This window comes from Bos taurus, chromosome 7 (assembly GCF_002263795.3).
Source record: "Bos taurus isolate L1 Dominette 01449 registration number 42190680 breed Hereford chromosome 7, ARS-UCD2.0, whole genome shotgun sequence".
Classification (NCBI taxonomy): domain Eukaryota; kingdom Metazoa; phylum Chordata; class Mammalia; order Artiodactyla; family Bovidae; genus Bos; species Bos taurus.
The window spans coordinates 4,292,630-4,312,843 of NC_037334.1; the positions used below are offsets into that span (position 1 = coordinate 4,292,630).

Genomic DNA, 20,214 nt, shown 5'->3' on the forward strand with positions numbered 1-20,214 from the left:
TTGGCTCATCTCCAGGGAAGAGCCAGTAAACTACATTTTCCGGCGTGGCCGTAGGTGGCTGCCTCCTTCCGGCCGACGTGTCTTTCAGGAAGGGGAGCGGGTGAGAGGGCAGCGATATGGCTCCTCCGGCTCCTGGTCCGGCTTCTGGCGGCTCCGGGGAGGTGGACGAGCTGTTCGACGTGAAGAACGCCTTCTACATTGGCAGCTACCAGCAGTGCATCAACGAGGCGCAGCGGGTGAAGGTGCGGCGGCTCCGGGGCTGGGAGACGCTGGGGGCGGAGACGAAAGACGCTTCCTGGTGGCCGCGGGTCGGGTTCTGATTTAAAAAACCCTACCTTTTCTCCTTGCGCCGTTTCACCCCCTACATCTCTTCAGAGCGCGGTGAGGAATTGTCTTTGTCCCTTGACAAAACTCAAAGCAGTACCATTTCGTGATAATTCTTTGACCGCTCAGTCTGCACCTTAGTAGGCGTTCGAGTAAGAGAGAGGTTCATGCTTCTATAGTAATAGTAACAAATATAATACTACTCTGCGGTAGTAATAATAGTAACAACAATAATAGTTCTCATTTGTTTCCGCCATGCCCTCAATACCCCTAAAGTAGAGACTGTTATTTATCCTCATCTTACAGGAGAGAGAACAAGGAGGCTCAAGAGAGAAATGACTTCTCGCCTGTTACCCTGCCCCACTAGCCAGTTTATTTCTCCCCAGACTTGCTCATTCATTCATTCCTCACTGATCATCTGTATGGGCCAGGCTGTGTATCTGTGCTAGGCTCAAAGCTGTGACAAAATAGATAAAACTCCCATCTTTCTTGGAAACCTCAGTTCCCAAGGGAGGCAGATAAACAATAAGAAAGTAAGTAAAGTATCAGGGGCATCCCTGGTGGTCCAGCGGTTAAGCCTTGGCATTTCCACTACAGGAGGCATGGTTCCATCCCTGGTTGGGGAAGTTCTGAATGCCTCGCCAAATACAAATACAAATAAATAAAAGTAAGTTATTTAAAAGGTGTCAGGAAGTGGTGTGATGGAGAATGGTGGGAGTGAGCCTGACTGAGAGCTAGAAACTGCAGCTGGAAAGACCCAGGCAGTGAGTGGGTGACAGGAGAGGGGGCAGCCGGGACTGCTAGCAGCACCTTTTGGGAAGGAGATGGATGGTACTGCCTGTCACTTTGAGAGTGAGCTATTGGAGACTTTAAAAAAAACTTTTTTTTTGTATATTTATTTTTGGCTGTGTGGGGTCTTCATTGCTGCTCAGGCTCCTCTCTAGTTGCAGAGCACAGGGACTACTCATCACATGAGCTTCTCACTGCGGTGGCTTCTCTTGCTGCAGAGCACAGGTTCTAGGTTTAAGGGCTTCAGTAGTCAGAGCTTGCAGGCTCTAGAGTGCTGGCCCAGTGGTTGTGGCACATGGGTTCCGTTCCTCCAAAGCATGTGGAATCTTCCTTGACTCATCACTGGCAGGCAGACTCCTTCCCAACCACTGGACCACCAGGAAATCCCGAGGGTTTTTAAGAGCCGTGAATGTGACAGGGTCTTTGCCTGCCCTCACGGTCTAGTGTTCTGAAGAGAGTAAACAAGTAAAGAATCGAGTGACTACGTAATTACAACTTGAGCCCTGCAGGCATAGGAGACGGAAAGTGCTGATCAGATATTGGGGGCGGGGCGGTGGTGGCTGCTTCATGTGGGAGTGGTCAAATCAGACCAAGCTTCTGTGACTGTCATCTAACCCTGTGACCAAACCTTGAGAAGGCTCTCACTCCATAGGTGAGAGTCCCAAAGGTACTGAGGCAGGGGTGAGCTCTGTGTAGTCAAGGCCTAAGAGGCTGGGGTTGCAGAAGTGGGGCGAGCGCAGTTGGGGAGATGAAGGATGAAGTGAGCAGAGTGAGAGGGAGGGCCTGGGGGGGTGCGCACAGCAAGGGTTTGGAGTTTTTTCCGAAGGTCTGGGAGGCCATAGGAGCACCATGCAAGGGAGTGGCAGACGTCTTCACGGAGGCAGCCGAGGGGTTGGAGGAGTTTGGATTCTGAAGTGGAGAAGGCTTGCTTTCCCTTTTGACCTTTGGCAGTGAGCCCCATGTCCCTGAGTGTCATCTGTGGTATGGAGGGTAAAACCTCAGACTTCAGTAAGAGGTTCGGATTCGTTGAAACCACGTTTGCATGATTGTATTAGTTTTCCGTTGTCAATGTGACTAAGGACAGCTCAAGGTAACGCAAGTTTACTATCTTGTAGCTTCTGTATGTCAGAAGTCCAACCCTGCTCTCACTAAGCTAAAATCAAGGTATCGGCCCGGCTGTGTTCTTTCTGGACATTGTGGGGAAGAATCACTTTCCTTACTCATTGAAGTTGCTGCTTCTTGGCCAGGGGCCACCCTTAGCTCCTGGAGGCTTCTAGATGCTTCTCTCCAGCCCTCAACTTCCCACATCACCCTTCCATCTCAGAATCAGCCATGGAGGGACTTTTCTGGTGTTCCAGTGGTGAAGACACTATGCTCCCAATGCAAGGGGCCCGGGTTCAATCCCTGGTCAGGGAACTGGATCCCACATGCTGCAATGAAGATCTCCTGTGCCGCAACTAACATCTGGTGCAGCCAAATAAATTAAAAAAGAAAAAAGATCCAGGCATGGGGGTTCTTGGAATCTTGCAAGTTTCCTCTTCCCCTTCATTCCTTTTGTCTAAAAGTCCTCTGTTTTTAAGGGGTTCTGTATTAGACTGGACCCTCCCAGATAACCCAGCATGGTCTCCCCATGTTCAGGGCCATAATCTTAATCACACCTGTGACGTCCCTTTTGTGACGTAAGGAAAGCTGTCCCGAGGGCTCGTGGACATCTCTCGGGGCCTTACTGCCATCAGCGTCACAGTTGTTAACGTGCCTCCCTGCTGGGTAAAGCAGACCACAGGAAGGTTTAGACAGGCCTGGCTGCGTCAGGTTCTCGCTCTTCTGTGTTCTCCCTGCAGCCAGGGCTGTCACAGCACCCCTCTGAGCCTTGCTCTCCCCTCCTGTCGGACGGGAGCCGTGACTTTCATCTCAGCAGGGCCCCGTGAGGTTCCGCGTCACACTCGGCGACCCACCTTCTGCCTTCTGTTGTGTGTCTGTTCTGTTTATGTTACAGCAGTGTGTTCTTCGAGTCTTCCTGGGTCATAATATGCAGATTTTGCCTCCCTCCTGAAGGAAGCAGCGCGAGCTGCTGTATGCAGAGAGCTGTGGAAAGCAAGGGAACCAGGTCGGCTGGCAGACCACTGTTGTTGGAGGCAAGGCTGTGGCGCAGCCTCTGAGCTGGGGCCTGGGTGCCCTCTCTGCAACATGGTAAAGATGCACTGGCACCAAACCAAGAGACCCTCCCTGACATGGCCAGAAGCATGGGAGTCCTTTCCCTGCTGAGCCCTTTGACGTGCGTTAATTCTGGTCCACAGGCCACCTAAACCCTCTTCGGCAGCCTGTATTGGCTTAAATGGTGTCCCTGATGAGATGCGTCCACTCGGAACCTGTGACTGTGACTTATTTGGAAAAGGGTCTTTGCACACTGCCAGGTGGTGCATGGCAAAGAATCCGCCTGCTGATGCAGGAGACGCAGGAGGTGGGGTTCAGTCCCTGGGTCAGGAAGATCCCCTGGAAGAGGAAATGGCAACCCACTCCAGTATTCTTGCCTGGGAAATTCTGTGGACAGAAGATTCTGGCGGGCTACATCTATGGGGTCACAAAGAGTCACACACTTCTGAGCAAACACACATGGAGCTGTAATCCAGTGAAGGATCTCTGGATGGGATCAGCCAGGATTTAGGATCGGCCCTAGACAAACCTAGACAGCATGTTAAAAGCAGAGATATCACTTTGCCAACAAATGCCCCTGTAGTCAGAGGTATGGTTTTTCCAGTAGTCATGTATGGCTGTGAGAGTGGGACCATAAAGAAAGCTGAGTACTGAAGAATTGATGCTTTCAAATTGGGGTGTTGGAGAAGACTCTTGAGAGTCCCTTGGATTGCAAGGAAATCAAACCAGTCAATCCTAAAGGAAATCAACCCTGAATATTCATTGGAAGGACTGATGCTGAAGCTGAAACTCCAGTACTTTGGCCACCTGATGTGAAGAGCCAACTCACTGGAAAAGACCCTGATGCTGGGGAAAGATTGAGTGCAAAAGGAGAAGGGGATGACAGAGGATGAAATGGTTGGATGGCATCATCAACTCAACGGACATGAGTTTGAGCAAAATCATAAGATAGTGAAGGATAGGGAAGCCTGGCGTGCTACAGTCCATGGGGTCACAAAGAGTCGGACACGGCTTAGCACCTAAACAGCAACTAAATCCAGTGACTGGTGTCCTTCTAAGAGAAAGGCAGAGAGAGGCTTGAGGCAGACAGAAAAAGTGGAGGCGGAGGTTGGGGTGACACAGCCGCCAGCCAAGGATGACCCAGAGCCGCCAGCAGCTGGATAAGGCAAAGGCGGATCCTCTCGGCTTGTGGAAGGAGCACAGCTCTGCTGACACCTTGATCTTGGACCTCTGGCCTCCAGAACCACAAGAGAATGAGTTTCTGTTGTTCTGAACCCCACCCTAGGTGGTGGTTGGTTATAGCAACTTCAGACAGGCACCCCCAGAGGTGGCCCCAGGCGGAGCCCCTGGTGTGTTGCGGTGCTGGCACCGTTGTGATGTCTGTTTCCCTACTTGGCCGTTTCTCGAGTGCCCACAAGATGGCAGGCACCGCACAGGTGTTAAGGATGCAGCAGCTAAGAAAGCCTCCAGGAGGTGACGGTCTAGTGTGGTCAGGTGACACTGATGGCCAGTCAGAGGATGGGATGTGGTCCCCTTGCCCAACCCCACCCCTGGCCTCCCTGGACAGTTCCCCTGGCTCTCAGCGCTGGCTGCACCTCTGAGCCGTTTGCAGGCAGTTTGAGGCCCCCCTCCCTGTGGTTGGATGTCACTGGTGGACGTGAGCCTCCTGGCTTTTGGGATCTTTGAGCTCCCAGCTGGTGCTGATGAGCCGTCAGGACTAGGCACCAGGGCACTCCCCTGGTGGCATGCTTCATGGTTCCTGGGGTTCCCTGGTCTGTACAACTGTCTTCGTTCTTATGCCTCCCAGAAGCTCTTCTCTTTGGCTGCTTGGGAAAGTCCTGAGGTCTGCATGTGGGGTCTCAGTGACCCCCCCTCGGCCATCCCGCAGGGTCGGTGGTGTGCTGTTTGACGCAGAGGGCAGCTGAGGCTCAGGGTGGCGTCTGGTCCCTCACAGGGCATCTCACTGTGTCAGTGCTTCACAGATACCAAGAGCCAGCATTTGTCTCTCTCTTGTTTTGAAGAAGATAATCTTACTTATTTTACTTTTGGCTGCCCTGGGTCTTCGCTGCTGCACGCAGGCTTTCTCTAGTTGCGGTGAACGGGGGTACTCAGAGTGTGGGCCTCACTGCAGCGGCTTCTCGGGTAGAGCACGGGCTGTAGAGTTGGGGCTTCAGTAGCTGTGGCGCACAGGCTTGGTGACCTTGCAGCATGTGGGCTATTCCCAGATCAGGGATTGGACCCGTGTCTCCTGCATTGGTGGGCGGATTCTTTACCACTGAGCCCCCAGAGAAGCCCCTTGTCTCTCTCTCTCTCTTTTTTTATACTGCAAGTGGTGTGGGGACCCCAGCTGGGTTGTCCTCCCCAGTGTCCAGCTCAGGGTCTTTTGAGAGTCACTTCTTTAGGAGACACTGTGTTCCAAGTCCTGGCCAGATCCCGGCTGGCCACTGTGGCTGGAGCAAGCTACCGAGACCCCGTGGCGAAGCTGGCTGGAGTCCAGCTGGGGCCAGGAGCCAGGCTTCTTGTTAGCAGTCTCCGGTGGCCTGAGAGGAGGACACGTCCACCTCCCTCACACCCTCAGGCTGGGAAGAAGGCCTGGGCACTTGGAGTCTGGTTCTCAGCCTTGGGGGAGGGTAGTCCTGGCACGCGCCCACTGGTGGGGCTCCAGGCCATTGTCCCCCAGCTCGGGCAGCTTGGCAGGCCGTTCTCTCTGTGGGTCCCCAGGCCCCGTGGTTTGGAGTGGCGGCTCCAAGGTGGCCAGGCCCGCTTGCCCGGTCACTTTCCTCTCCCGGCCCCCGCGTGGCCTGTCCCAGCACCCCCACGCCCTCTGGGCTGAGTTGCTCTGTGCCTGCCCGCCCCAGGCACCGTGGGGCCTCCAGGAAGTCGGCCAGCACTCCAGGGCATGGTCCAAGGCTGTTCGCCCAAGGAGGGGCCCTCGCGTGCCCACAGCCGCACGGGGGCCCTCTTCAGGGTCCTGCAGTGAACTCTGCATGAGCGCCTTACAGCTGCTGCTGGGTTCTGTGCGGTGACTGGGCTGACTGAACATGGCCTGTGGACCTCGTCCCCACGGACACGGCAGTCCCCAAGGACTCCCCCCGCCTGGCTAGACCCCAGCATTGCTGTGCTGGGGCAGCCAAGCTGAGCTCTCCCAGAAAGGTCCTCTGAGTGAGGCGAATCTTCGTCTCTCCTGTTTGTCACATTTAAAGAGCATTTTGAAACCAAAGCAGCATGGAAGGATCCGCTGCAGACCGTAAAGTCTGCTTTGCACGTCCCGCACCAGGTCCCATCCCTTCTCCAGCATCAGCCATCCATCTCCAGATAGGAGTCTTCCCAAGCCTGCTTTCTGGGCTTGTACAGACTTAGGCATCAGTGCACGCCCACCCCCAACCCCACTGCAGGCGTCCTCAGACCACCCGGACTGTTGAGCTGCTTCCATTTTGGTCTGCTGCACGTCGGGGTCCTTCCCCATCGGCATGAGCAGCCGTGTCCCGTGATCAGAAACGTGGCTTCTGCCCTGGCCCCTTCTGTATGGCTGGGGCCGTTTCAGCACTGTTGTGTCCCTGTCTCTCACCCAGCCAGATGGGGGTGGCAGTCGAGCCTCCTTTCCCAGGGGGATGTCCTGGGGAGGACAGAATGGGGTGCCCAGCATGCTGCGTGCCGTCCGTGGCGGCTGCTCTCCTGTGGCCGAAGGTCCTAAGGCGGCAGAGAGCCAGGGCGGGGACTAGGGTCCAGGCTCCTGGGAAGGCTGCCCGCGGCTGGCCTCTGCGGGCCTGCTGGCTGCACGGCCCCCATGAGTCCTGACCTGCCTTTGCTTCTGCAGCCATCCAGCCCGGAGAGAGATGTGGAGCGGGATGTCTTCCTGTACAGAGCATACCTGGCCCAGGTGAGCGTGGGCCCTTGACCATGACTGCCGGGGCCCTGGGACAGGAGAGTCAGGAGCAGTGTCGGAGGGGGCGGGAGCCACGCAGCCCGTGTGGCCGCCCCAAGTCGGTGCAGGTCACTGAGGCCCTGCAGCACCAGCTCAGGAGACCGGCGTTGGGGTTTCTTGCTTTGCTTTTTTTTTTTTCCCACTCAATCAGTAGATTTTACTTGTTCAGTATGGTTCTGGGTTTACAAAATAACCGAGCAGATGATAAAAAGAATTCCAAATCCCTAGCCCCATCCCACAGGCATTTTCTCTCATTAACAGTTTGGGTTCGTGGGGCACTTTTGTTACAACTGATGCACTGGTATTGATACTCTTATTAACTAGAGCTAGCAGTTTAGACGCTACAGTTAAATTTTTAAAAGCATCATTACATGTTGTGCTCAGTCATGTCCAACTCTTTGTGACCCTGTGGACTGTAGTCCGCCAGGCTCGTCTGTCCATGGGATTTTCCAGGCAAGAGTACTAGAGGGGGAAGCCATTTCCTACTCCAAGGGATCTTCCCACCCAGAGATGGAACCCACATCTCTTGGCGTCTCCTCCATTGGCAGGCAGGTTCTTTACCTGGGTCTTAAAAAGCAGCATTCCCCTGGGACATGATACAGTGAGAGTTCATCCCCCTGTTGTAAAAACAACCCGGACTCTGCAGAGGATTGAGCTGTGCCCACCGGGTTCCCACCCCAGGCCCACAGCACGGGTGTGGCTGCCAGCCTCGTGCCCTTAGAGCAGCGGGGAGGGGGCAGGCCTGGGCTGCCATTGTGGGGGGCACATGGCCTCACGTCAGGCCTCAGGTGGCTTCCCAGGTCTGTTTGCCTCTTTCCCTCTGCGGAGCATTCTAGAACCTGAGGGGACTTCCCCCTGTGGCCCAGGTGCTCCTCCCCGCTACCTCCCACCTCCAGGGTATGTGTGCCCCCATCAGAGTAGGGTGCCCAGTGCACTCCAGAGTCTCCTTGGATATGTTCACATATACGTGTGTGTCTTTAAAAGATAAACATATGTAGGGACTCCCCCGGTGGCCCAGTGGTTACGGCTCTGTGGCTTCCATGCAGGGGTCACAGGTTTGATCCCTGGTCGGAGAACTAAGGCCCTACATACCGCGTGGCAAGGCCAAAAAATTCTTTTTTAATAAATTTTTAAAAACTAAAGGTGAAGACATGTAGAAGGCAATGAACACACTGAAACTGCCTGGAAAGCAACAGGAAAATGGGTCCCTGATTGCGGTTTCCCTTGGCAGTGACCTCCCTGCTGGGTGTCTGTGGGCGGGGCAAAGCACGTGCCCAGATTCCCTGATCCTGGTGACCCCCTCCCCTTCACCACGCGGTGCTGCACAGTGACTGGCCAGGGTCTGCAGCTGGAGCAGCGGGCAGCCTGGCTCCCAAGGGCCAAGGGGCGTCCCTGGGAGCGGTAGGTACTGGGGCTTCAGCAGGGCGCTGCTGGCACCAAGCAGCCCTTGTGTGTTCCACGGGGTCTGGGACACAAACCGCACCGGGAGGGCGGGCGGGGCTGACAGCGTCCGTGTCCTGCCCGCAGAGGAAGTACGGCGTGGTGCTGGACGAGATCAAGCCCTCCTCCGCCCCGGAGCTGCAGGCCGTGCGCATGTTTGCTGAGTACCTGGCCAGCGACAGCCGGCGGTGAGGCTGGGGCACCGTGGGCGGGCCTGGGTGGGCAGGGGCTGTCTGGTCGGCATCCCTGCTGTGTCCCCTCGCCTTGCTGAGCCTTGGCTCCCCTCACCCGCACAGCGGGGGCAGTGAGGGGCCCTGCTTCAAGGAGGTCTCTGTGGGGGTGGGGGACCAGAGGTGGGGACTGCACAGCTGCCTAGGGGCTGCAGGAGCCTTGTTGCTCAGAGAGCTTCCCCGGGACACACGCGGGGACCCTCCCACCTTCCGTTGCTGCTCGCCTGCCTTGCGGGGAGGCGCTGGCGGCTGCACCGCCTGTCATTCATCTCTGCAGACGGGTGGGAGGGTGGACGCTATGTCCTCACTCTGAGCTGCATGTCCACCTCGTGCCGCTGATCAGCAGTCATCAGACTCCCTCAGGCGGTGGCCGGCAGAGGCGAGGGTCAGGGCTGTAGGGATCCGGAAGCGCTGGGTCTTCCAGGACCAGGCCCGCCTGTTCTCTGCTGCCCGGTGTGGGGTCTGAGACCGCTCACAGTCCGGCCATGCTGGCTTCGGGTGGCTCCTGCTCAGGCAGGTCTGGGCTGGGATGCTCACCCAGGTGCCTGTGAGCTCAGCCTCTGGCTGGGAGCTGTGTGGCCCTGCCTCACCTGTGCGCGGAGCACCAGCCTGACCCAGCAGGCCCTGTGGTCCCCCTGCATCTCGGTTCCCCCCACACCCAGAAATGGACTGCTCACAAGCCCCCTGGGATTTCAGAGGTGAAACACCCCCCAGAGGGTGGCTGGGCTAGAAGGCTGGGGCAGCACAGCCCATGACACGGAGACGCTCTGCTCTGTGAGCCAACTCCAGCTGCCCGTCTCAGCGCCGGGGCCTTCTCTCACAGCACTGTGATGCTTTGGGGGATCTCAGGGAGGTCCTCTCCTGAACTCTGCCCCGTGGAGCTTGTTAGACCAGGATGAGGTCATGACCTCGTCGATACTAGCTTCCCTCATGGGCTGCTGCAGCCCTCTGTGGGTCCCAAGTGTGGATATCTCCTGTGACCCCCACTCTGCTCCTCATGGAGGGCAGCACCCTGTGCGCAGCCTACTTTGATCTGGCTCCTTGGTCCACAAAGAGACCTGAGGGGTTTCTTCAAAGAGGCTTAAGCGGTGGCAGCTGAATCAGATCAGATCAGATCAGTCGCTCAGTCGTGTCCAACTCTGCGACCCCATGAATCGCAGCACGCCAGGCCTCCCTATCCATCACCAACTCCCGGAGTTCACTCAGACTCAGTCCATCGAGTCGGTGATGCCATCCAGCCATCTCATCCTCTGTCGTCCCCTTGTCCTCTTGCCCCCAATCCCTCCCAGCACCAGAGTCTTTTCCAGTGAGTCAACTCTTTGCATGAGGTGGCCAAAGTACTGGAGTTTCAGCTTTAGCATCATTCCTTCCAAAGAAATCCCAGGGCTGATCTCCTTCAGAATGGACTGGTTGGATCTCCTTGCAGTCCAAGGGACTCTCAAGAATGTTCTCCAACACCACAGTTCAAAAGCATCAATTCTTCGACGCTCAGCCTTCTTCACAGTCCAACTCTCACATCCATACATGACCACAGGAAAAACCATAGCCTTGACTAGACGAACCTTTGTTGGCAAAGTAACGTCTCTGCTTTTGAATATGCTATCTAGGTTGGTCATAACTTTCCTTCCAAGGAGTAAGCGTCTTTTAATTTCATGGCTGCAGTCACCATCTGCAGTGATTTTGGAACCCAGGAAAATAAAGTCTGACACCGGGACCCCCAAAAGCTGTGAACCTGACCTCGTTAGAAACGGGGTCTCTGCAGATGTAAGTGGTTAAGGACCTTGAGCTCATCTTGGATGTAAGGTGGGCCCTAAACCTAGTGACGGGTGTCTTCAGAAGAGAGGGAGAGAAGACACAGACGCGGAGGCCACCTAAAGACACAGGCAGAGATCTGGACAAAAGAAGACACAAGCCAAGGACTGCCACAGCTCCGAGAGCTGGCGGGGCGGTCCCGGACACGCTGTCCCTTGGAGCCTTGCAGAAGAAACCAAGTCCTGCCAACACCTTAAAAAAAACAAACTATTTGACTGCACTGAGTCTCAGTTGCCACATGCAGAATCTTTGATCTTCACTGCAGCATCTTTAGTTGCGGCATGTGACATCTTAGCTGTGGTACTTGGGATCTAGCTCCCTGATCAGGGATTGAACCAGGGCCCCCTGCGTTGGGGGCATAGAGTTTTAGCCACTAGACCACAGGGAAGTCCCCTGACAACACCTTGATTGCAGACTGCTGGCTTCTAGAATTGTGAGAGAATACATCCTGTTGTTCCACTGCTTCCTGGCACCTGGTGCTTTGTGATGACCCCCGGACAGTTAAGACAGGCGCCCTCTCTGCACCTCACTAGCCTGGGTGATGAGCCCTTTGGGAAGGGGAAGGAGCTCCGGGACTGCTACAAGCATTACAGAAAAGAACCGACAGGAAGCCCAGGGCGTGGAGCTGGTGCTCACAGTGCGCCCGTCCTGACAGTGCAGACTGCCTGGGAGCAGGTGGTGGAGAAGGCACCAGAGCCCACGGGGTGACCACAGCACGTCCCAGTAACAGCCTACAACACCGATGTTAGGAGGACAAGTGCAGGCTGCGTGTTCACCGCCTGCGCGGGGAAGCAGGCAGGAAGCTTTGTGAGGTGGCCTTGGGGCAGCTCATGCCAGCCCCGTGGGATCCCTGCACAGTCCTGCCGCACGCGCAGTGGGCAGCACACTCAGCTGTGAAGTCACTTGTCCGTCAGGCCCCTCTCTGGTGGGCGCGGAGAGGCTGAAGACATGTCCCTGGCCTCCAGGGGCCCTGGGGTACACAAACATTTGGTCACCACCCCCCAGGAACCCACGTGAGATGTAGGCGTTTGCTGAGACGACATCAGTCCCGAGCCACAACATTTTCCAGTAGTGACACAGGGCCCTTCTCTCATTAATTGCTCAGCAGCCCTTTGAAACAAGAATCCCAACTCCTCAGTTCAGTTAAGCACTTCATTTCTGGTGTAATGTGACGTGTGGGTGCGCCCAGCTGGTCCTCAGGCCAGCCCGGACTCTGGCCTGGCGCCAGCACACCACCCACCTGTCGGAAGCAGTCAGGCTGGGGAGCCAGGGACAGCCACCTTGGCCGCGGGGCGTCCTCCCACACAGCCGCCCTCAGGACCCAGGCCCAGTGCTGACCGAGGTAGACCTGGACCCTCTGCTGAGACCACCAGCCTCCTGGGGAAGTTGGCGGCGTCATGAAGATGGAGTGCACCTGTGTAGCCTCATGTCCCTGCCGTGGGAGGTGCCCCCAGCAAAGCCAGCCCACCCCTCTGCACTGGGGTGGTGTGGACACCTCAGCCCTTGAGCACTGATGCCGGGGTAGCGCGGGGCCTGGGTGGTCATCTGCGGGCAGGGCCAGGCATGACCCTTCCTGCACTGCATCTCCCCACGGGGCCTGGCGCACCTGACCCCACTTCTGGCCTCGGTTTCCCCGTGTGTGTGAAGGCTGAGAAGTGCCTGATGAGGTGGGGACTGGCACCCAGAGGGGCTCTTGGTGCAGACAGCTGGGCCCATCCTGCCTACTGCTGCTCTGTGCCCGCAGGGGCCTGACTTGCCGTCTCTGGGCCTGTTCCCCCTGGGGGTGCGGCCACCTCCTGCCCCTGCCTTGGGCCATGAGCAGCTGTGTCTCACAGGGATGCGATCGTGGCCGAGCTGGACCGAGAGATGAGCCGGAGCGTGGATGTGACCAACACCACCTTCCTGCTCATGGCTGCCTCCATCTATTTCTACGACCAGAACCCAGATGCAGCCCTGCGCACCCTTCACCAGGGGGACAGCCTGGAGTGGTGAGTGGCCATCCTACATGGGGGTTTGGGGGGTGCTGCCTGAGAGGCAGCTTAGAGCCTCATCAGCCGTTGTCATAGGAACGGCGAGGGGGGCTGCTTGGAAAGTGGGCCTGGGGTGGGGTGCAGGCCTCTCGTTCCAGCTCCAGCTCTTGTTCCCAGTCCCAGAGACACTCTCTTCCGCACGGCTGGGCTGCTGCTCTGAGGACACGGCAGCCTCCGCTGAAAAGCCTCTGTTCGCAGCAGCAGAGCTGAAAGCACCTTTGTCTCTGCCTGAGGCCTCTGTGCCCGCCCTCCCTCCATGAAGCCTTGTGCTCCTCTGTCCAGGGCCCTGGCCTGTCCACCTCTTCCTTGGGCCCTCACCACCCTCCACTGAGGCCGGGCCTTGGGCACTACAGGCCTGGGCCCTGAAGCCCTGTGCAGCCTGAGCTGGCTCCACCCCCACCCCAGGAGGCGGCTCTGGGCTGTGGTGTGATCCTTGCTCTGGCCAGGGCTCCACGAGCCCTCTAGTTGCTGCCTTGCCTTGGTTAGTCTTCCTTCTCACCCATTTATACCCCACCTCAACCCAGAAGGGGGTTTGCAGTCGGCCCGGTACATGGCTGCGGTGGCAGTGGACCCACGAATGTTCCTCATGCCCCTCCCCAGGCTCTTCTGGGCACTGGGTCATTCTGGCGGGAAGGCTCTGGAACAAGAGGCCACATTAGTGATCGCCGGTCCCAGCTGTCTAGGTCTAAGAGGGGCTGGTGGGTGTGGATGCTGAAGGCAAGGAGCACTTGCTTACCTGCAGCTCTTCCATCTGGGAAAGAAGCGGGTGCAAACCTGGTGGCTGGCCATGGGATGGGCAGGGAGCGGGCCGCAGGCCTGGGGACCCCGTGGAGCTCTAGGCCTGATCCTGCTCGACGGAGGCACGGCCTGGGAAGCGATGGGGCGCTGGTTACGGCGAGCAGTGCCCACAGAGTTTGATTCTACCGGGCTGATGGTCAGCTTCAGTTTTCCCCTCTGCAAAGTGGGACTGGTGGCCCGAGCACTAACAGGAAGTTTCGGGAAGGTGGTGCTTACACAGAGTGAGCTCCCAGTGGGAGGGTACGGTGGGGTGAGGGTTCACGGACCACATACCTTTCCTGCAGCATGGCCATGACAGTGCAGATCCTGCTGAAGCTTGACCGCCTGGACCTTGCCCGGTAAGCCCGACCCCACCGGGGGCTGCTGGGTAATGGCCTGTGCCTGGGGGTGGGAAGGGAGGGTATCTTAGCCAAGGCCAGGCTGTGCTTGGACCCTGAATTCTCCAGAAACTGGTCCTCTGTCTTCAGTGGGGACCACCTCGAGCACGCCCCCTGGCTCAGATCATCAGCAATGCGAATGTTTCTCCATGTAGTGCGTTCTGGTCCACAGGGGTGACGGCACCACTGCTTACCTACCCATCCCTGCGTGGTGCTGCCTGGGACAAGGGATATCGCTGCCGGTGCCTCAGCTTCCTTCTGTGAGGCCGGCAGCAGGGCCTGGCCTACAGGGTGGGAGCAGGCTTCGGGTGTGTGCGGCCGCAGCGGGGTGCTAAGGCCTCATGAGCAAGGAACTCGGGCAGGGGTGGGGGACAGTAGCCTGGCCCCACAGCCACTGGGCACCTCTCCTCCGCCCCCAGGAAGGAGCTGAAGAAGATGCAGGACCAGGACGAGGACGCTACGCTCACCCAGCTGGCCACCGCCTGGGTCAGCCTGGCTGCGGTGAGCCCCTGCCCAGCCTGGGCCGGAGCACGAGGCTGCTGCTGGGCTTCATGGACACCCCAGGCCTCGTGCTTTCTTGGGGGCCGGTCACCCGAAAGAGCCCAGCACGTTTTCCCCATCACTCAGCCTTGATCCCTTCTGGCTTCCTATAGGCCAATAGCTTGGCCAGACCCAGGGTGAACCGACTGGGGGGCTCCAAACCGGACTCGGCATGCTCTCCCTGCACGCACTCACACTCTGGGGCCTGGCCCCAGGCTTGGCTGCTGCTCAGCTTGCTCTCCAGCTCCTGGCACAAAGCTGGGGCCCAAGTCCCTCCTCGAGCCCAGCCCCCTACCCCCACATGCCCGGGCACCCCTCTCCTGGCAGCAGCCCTGTTTCGGTCTTGGGCTTTTGACTTCCTTTCTCTGAGTTCACGCTCTTGTCCAGGCTTTTTAAAGTGTGCTCCTTGTCTGCGTGTATCTGCATGTTGTTTTGCACGGCTGAGGCCTCACCCCATAGGATCCATTCAGTGCAGGGGACACACCCCAACAGTCCTCTCTGTAGCCTTGCATTTGTTCACAAGTGCATCTTCGTGTCAGGCTCCCCTGCCAGTGTGACACTGTGTCTCTACCAGGCAGACAGAACCTGCTATTCAGAATGCGGGTGGGCGGGCTCAGGACCGACCATGGAGCAGAGGCCGGTGGGCCCTGTGTCCCAGCCCAGACCTTGGCCCAGCTGCCAGTGCGTTGATTCCTCCTTGAAGCTGAGCCTTTCAAGTCTGTAAACTGAGGGCTCGAGGGAGCCGGGTTTGAGGGGTCTGCACAACGCCTCGGCCCCTTCGCAGTACAGGCTGCTCAAGGGCTTCTGTGCGGAAGGTGTCGGTGTCCCCAGGGTGCCTGCCCTGAGATCCTCCAGGAGGGAGCAGGCCGGGGCAGGGCAGGGTAGCAGGGTGACAAGGCGGTGGTGTCCCAACTGTCCCCGCAGGGAGGTGAGAAGCTCCAGGACGCCTACTACATCTTCCAGGAGATGGCCGACAAGTGTTCGCCGACCCTGCTGCTGCTCAATGGGCAGGCAGCCTGCCACATGGCGCAGGGCCGCTGGGAGGCTGCTGAGGGCGTACTGCAGGAGGCACTGGACAAGGTAAGGGCAGGCCCAGCCCCACCCCAGAAACAGGTGCGGCAGGGACCCTACGGCCTGCCTGCTGGCCAGGTGGGGATTCTCATGCTGACGCAGCTAAAAGTCGGGATTGTGAACCACAGTCCTCATTCTGACTTCTTTTGAAAATGGGAGGATCCAGTCAGCCCAGGCCTGAGCTAAGCAAACACGCCCCGTCTCCTCCTCACTGATGCCGCCCCTACCTGGCCTGGGGCGTTTCAGGGTGATGACCCCTGACCTGGATCTGTGCTTGAGAGAGACCCCTGCCGTTGGCTGCTGAGGAGCGAGCAGAGCGCACACAGACGTGTCGCCTGTGCCCGTGCTCACCGAGCGGAGGGCCTGAGCGTGCCGCCCGCGGAGGCTGGGGGCCGCTGCAGTGGCCTGCCTTCTCCCGACCGACAGCTGAGGCAGTTTCTGATACAACGAGAAACTGACGCCACTGGGCAGCCCCTCCCTCTTCACCTCTGCGAGGGGCCGGGCTGTCACGGCAGGCTGTTGGCCGCGCGGGGACAGGCCAAGGGCGTGGTGGGGTCATCAGGCTGCGTGTGTGGAGCTGTGACCCATGCCGGTGCCCAGGGTCCATGCGGCCCCTTGAGCCTGTGACACCCCGACTGGCATGTCGCCGCCATGTCTCGCCCCCCATCAGGGCCTTTGGGCTGGGGTTCCTGGCCAAGGCAGCAGCCGAGCCCATTCCCAGGATTCCCCGGGCTTCAGCGCCCAGTGTGGGCGGGTGAGGGGAGGTCAGCTGCTTGGAGGTTCTGGTAATTTCCTGCAGTTTCCTGTCAAGTCCCCTGGGGAGTGGGCGGGCCCTACCCCATGTTCTCAGGCCTCACAGCTGCAGCAGGAAGACCAGCTCGCTGGGCTGTGATACGCTGAGGCTGCCTTGGCCTAGACTCTGTCACCTTAAGATTTGTGATAAATAAATAGGCCCCTCGGAAACTGCAGCAAGCGGAGTCTTCATGTCAGTCTGACCTGTTAAGGAAGCACCAAGCCCCTGAGGAAAGCAGCTGGTGTGGGGAAACGGAAGGCTCCGAGGTCTCCACCTGGCCAAGCATCCAGTCACGGGGCACACTGCGTCTTATAGCCCCAGCCCTGTCTGAGCTGGCCCACCCCTGTGAGTGGGCCAATCCACTGGCCTGGAGAAGCTGACCCTGCCCATCCCCTTTGTTGTCAGGACAGCGGCCACCCTGAGACGCTGATAAACCTCGTTGTCCTGTCCCAACACCTGGGCAAGCCTCCTGAGGTAGGCCCCTCCCCGCCCCCAGCAGGTGCAGCAGGGTTTTCTGGCCCTCGCAATGCCAGCCTGTGGTGGGCAGGGGTCTCCAGTGAGGCCCCGGCTCCACAGGGAGCTCGAGGTCACGGAGTCTGAACTTCAAGGCTAGCCTGGGGTTGGGAAAGGAACCTGCTCCCCATGAGTGGATGCGGCTGCCATTGACCCTGGGAAGTTGGTGGTACAGTCACTCCCCCAGGGCCCCCACCCTGCCCAGAGCTCAGAGAGTCCTGTGGACACGTGAGCTGAGGCTCGGGGCTCCCACGGTGGGAGCCAGCCTGTGTCATCTCACAGTCAGGAGCAGGCAACAGGACAGAGAAATGGGGCCCAGGGGAGCCATCCCAGTGAGCCTGTCTCATCTGAGGGTGCAGGGGGAGGATGCGGGGCACTGCCCATTAGGTGCCAGGCCCAGGCGGCCAGGGGCCCCCCACCCCAGGGCTTCATGGGGGTCTGTCCCCAGTGCCTGTGGAAGGGCCCCTGGCAGCCTCAGGGCTGGGGTGGTGTGGGACAGATAGGACAGCGCCCCCACTCAGCACAGAGACACCCCCAGACTACCAGTTTGGAAGAAGCAGAGCTGCATAGACGCCCACAGCCCCGTATGTCAGGGCTGGGCGCGAAGTTCTGTCTTGGCCCCAGTTCCCATCCCCAGGCCTCTGGGGTGTCTCCATACAGTGTGCCCAGAACAAACTCACCTCCTTTCCCAGCCCCATCCCCCTGACCTGCCGTCCACTCCGTCTGGCCCCCTGCCTCTCCCCGGGCCTGGGTCCCCACCCAGCCCCCATCCCTGAACCTGGTGCATCCCTTCAATCATGTGCAAGTACAGGCTCCCGGCCCCGCCCCCCAGGGTCCCCTCTAGTTCAGCACGATTCCGGGGTGTGGGGTGATGGAAAAACGGAGGGTAAATCGGGGCTCTTGCCTGGGTCTGGCTGGGTGGCCCTTGCTTCATCCCATTCTGCTTTCCAGGTCAGAGCCAACGTGGGTCCCCACGTTTAGCTAACCTTGCCTCCTCCCACAGGTGACAAACCGCTACCTGTCCCAGCTGAAGGACGCCCACAGGTCGCACCCCTTCATCAAGGAGTACCGGGCCAAGGTGAGCCGTTGGGGTGGCCCAGCTCTGCACCCCAGATCCCGCAGGCTCTACTAGGCAAGGTGGGGACTCGGGGCCTGGCTCACAGATTCTCCCGTTTCTCTGTCTCTCTGCGCCCCCCCCCCCCACTCCTGCACCCCCAACTCGCATCAAAGGAGAACGACTTTGACCGGCTGGTGCTGCAGTATGCCCCCAGCGCCTGAGGCCTGCCCCAGATGCACTTCCGGAGGAGCCGTGGGAATGCGAGGCCAGGGCTCTGCTGCCCTCTCTGCTGGGCACTTGCCCTTTGGCTAGAAGTACAGGCTGGAAGCCCATCCCAGCCTGCCGTTTTTCAATAAATGTCTCCATTCCAGGAATCCCCACCCAATTTGTGTTTGCTCCAGCCACTTTGAAGGGGCAGATGGGAGGGACCCCTGCTGACCAAACAGCTACCCCCACGCCCAGTTGGCATCCAGGGAAACTGAGGCACAGGGAGGTCACAGCCATCACAAGGGGTACCAGGATTTAAACGCAGCACCCCTGGGGGGTCTGGAGGTGGTGAGGGTGCCGGAAGTACTCGGGTCTCAGCTCAGTTGAGTGGGGAGGGGGCGTGCCGGGTCCTCATAGGAGGAAACATTGCCCTACCGCACCGGCCCCTGCTCCTTGCTGCCGTGTGGTGAGTCAGGACAGGCCCGCCATGATGGGGGCGTGGGTGCCAAAGCACCGCTGTGGCCGAAGCACTGAGCTCCTTGCCCAGAAAGGTGACTGCCTAGTGAGCACCCGTTGATAAGTAGAAGCTGGACAACAGAGGGAGGGGGAGTGGCCGGGGTCTCTGGGATGAGGTCACCGTTGAGCTGTGTCCGCCTGAACAAGAAGGATCAGTCAGCCCAGGTTCTGGGAGATCAAGCCTCCTGGGCAGAAAGAACAGCCTGTGCAAAGATCCTGGGGCCTTACTAGAGTCAACAAGCCCGATGGAGCTTTGTCTCTGGGCCCTTGCCTGGGGAGGGAAAGAAAGACGATACTTGGCTTCCCTGAACCTGACCTCATCTGTCTCAGAGGTGGCCTTTGACTGCCGAGACAGGACAGAGAGCAAGGGACCCCCAGCCCCTCCCCGCTAGGTCAGCAGGGGATTGAGGTGGCAGAAGCCTTCCGGGGCAGGGGTGTGTATGAGGGTGAGGGCTGGGGTAAGCTCCCTGGGGAAGAGGAGGCCTGCCCTTTCAGGAAGTGCAAGGTACAGGTCCCTTTCTTGGGACTTCAGCAGCCCCCCTCAGAGCCCTCAGTGCCTGGGAGCTCTGGTTCCCAGCTGCCAGTACCAGGAGCCACCTTTTGTTTCTGCTCTGCACCCACCCGTTGGCAGCCTCCTACCTGGGCCGTGCCAAAATGAAACTTGAGGCTGGGCTGGGGCTGGTGTGGGGGGGCAGCTCTCCCCTTACTGATGGGTGCCATAGTGACCAGATAGTGCCTGGAGGGGTGGGGGCAGAGATGGCTGGTTGGGGAGGTGCAGGGCTACCCAGCTGGACTTACAGAGGCATGTCCAGCAGCCTGGGACCCCTTAGCTCCCCTCAGCTTGCCAGGCTGGCTATGGAATTGGGTATCTTTAATGGACAGAATCCTTGCCCACACGGAGAGCACATTAAAAAATAGTAGGAGGCAGAGCAGGACAGATGGTGACATGTGCCAGTAAGAAGGCTGATGGGGCAGGGGGATCCGGGAGGTGCAAGGACCAGCTGACGTAGGTAAAGCCTGAAGGGGAAGGAAGAGCCTTGCCAATACCTGAGGAAACAGCCAGTGCGAGGACCCTGGGGCAGAACTGCTTGCTGTTGGAGAGCTACCTCCAGCCATGAGGCCAGTGCAGCTGGAATGGAAGGAGCAAGGTGAAGAGAGGAGGCCGTGAGGGTGGGTTGTGAGTCACAGTGAGAAGGTGGGCTTTTACTCTTGGTGATGGGAGCCATGGAAGGCTGTGAGCAGCGGAGGAGCAGGTAGGTTTCCTCTGGCCTCTGTGTGGGGTGAGGAGGAGGCACAAGGGTGGCCAAGGGTTCAGTAAGGCTGTACAGATGCAGAGACTTGACTGGATTCTGGGAATGTCTGAAGGTGGAGTGAATTGGATGTGCTGGAAGACTAGGGGTTGGGACAGGCAGTAAGGGAAAAGAAGAGGGATGGGGGTCCTCTTGACCCCTCTCTCTTCCATTTTCACCTGTGTGCTTGAAGGCCAGGTCAGGCTAGTGGCTGTATGGAACCCAGCCAGGCTCCTGCAGGGCCCACACTGATTCCTTAACTCTACCTTGAAAGGTGGTGGGAGGACTCCTAGGTAGGGGGAAGGGAGGGGCACAAGTGTACAAGAATCCCCGGGGGCTGGAATGAAGG

The 20,214-nt window shown here is 58.6% G+C and overlaps 1 protein-coding gene across 2 annotated transcripts; it reads left to right on the plus strand.

Moving 5' to 3' along the window:
• The first annotated feature begins 77 nt into the window (after window positions 1-77).
• On the plus strand, window positions 78-18,233 carry COPE (COPI coat complex subunit epsilon). Of its 2 annotated transcripts, NM_176673.1 has the most exon segments (10): window positions 97-242; window positions 7,085-7,147; window positions 8,720-8,820; window positions 12,510-12,662; window positions 13,787-13,840; window positions 14,299-14,380; window positions 15,344-15,499; window positions 16,689-16,757; window positions 17,800-17,874; window positions 18,027-18,231. In NM_176673.1, coding segments are annotated over 10 exon segments (927 nt in total). In that variant the 5' UTR covers window positions 97-116; the 3' UTR covers window positions 18,075-18,231.
• Window positions 18,234-20,214: the final 1,981 nt, after the last annotated feature.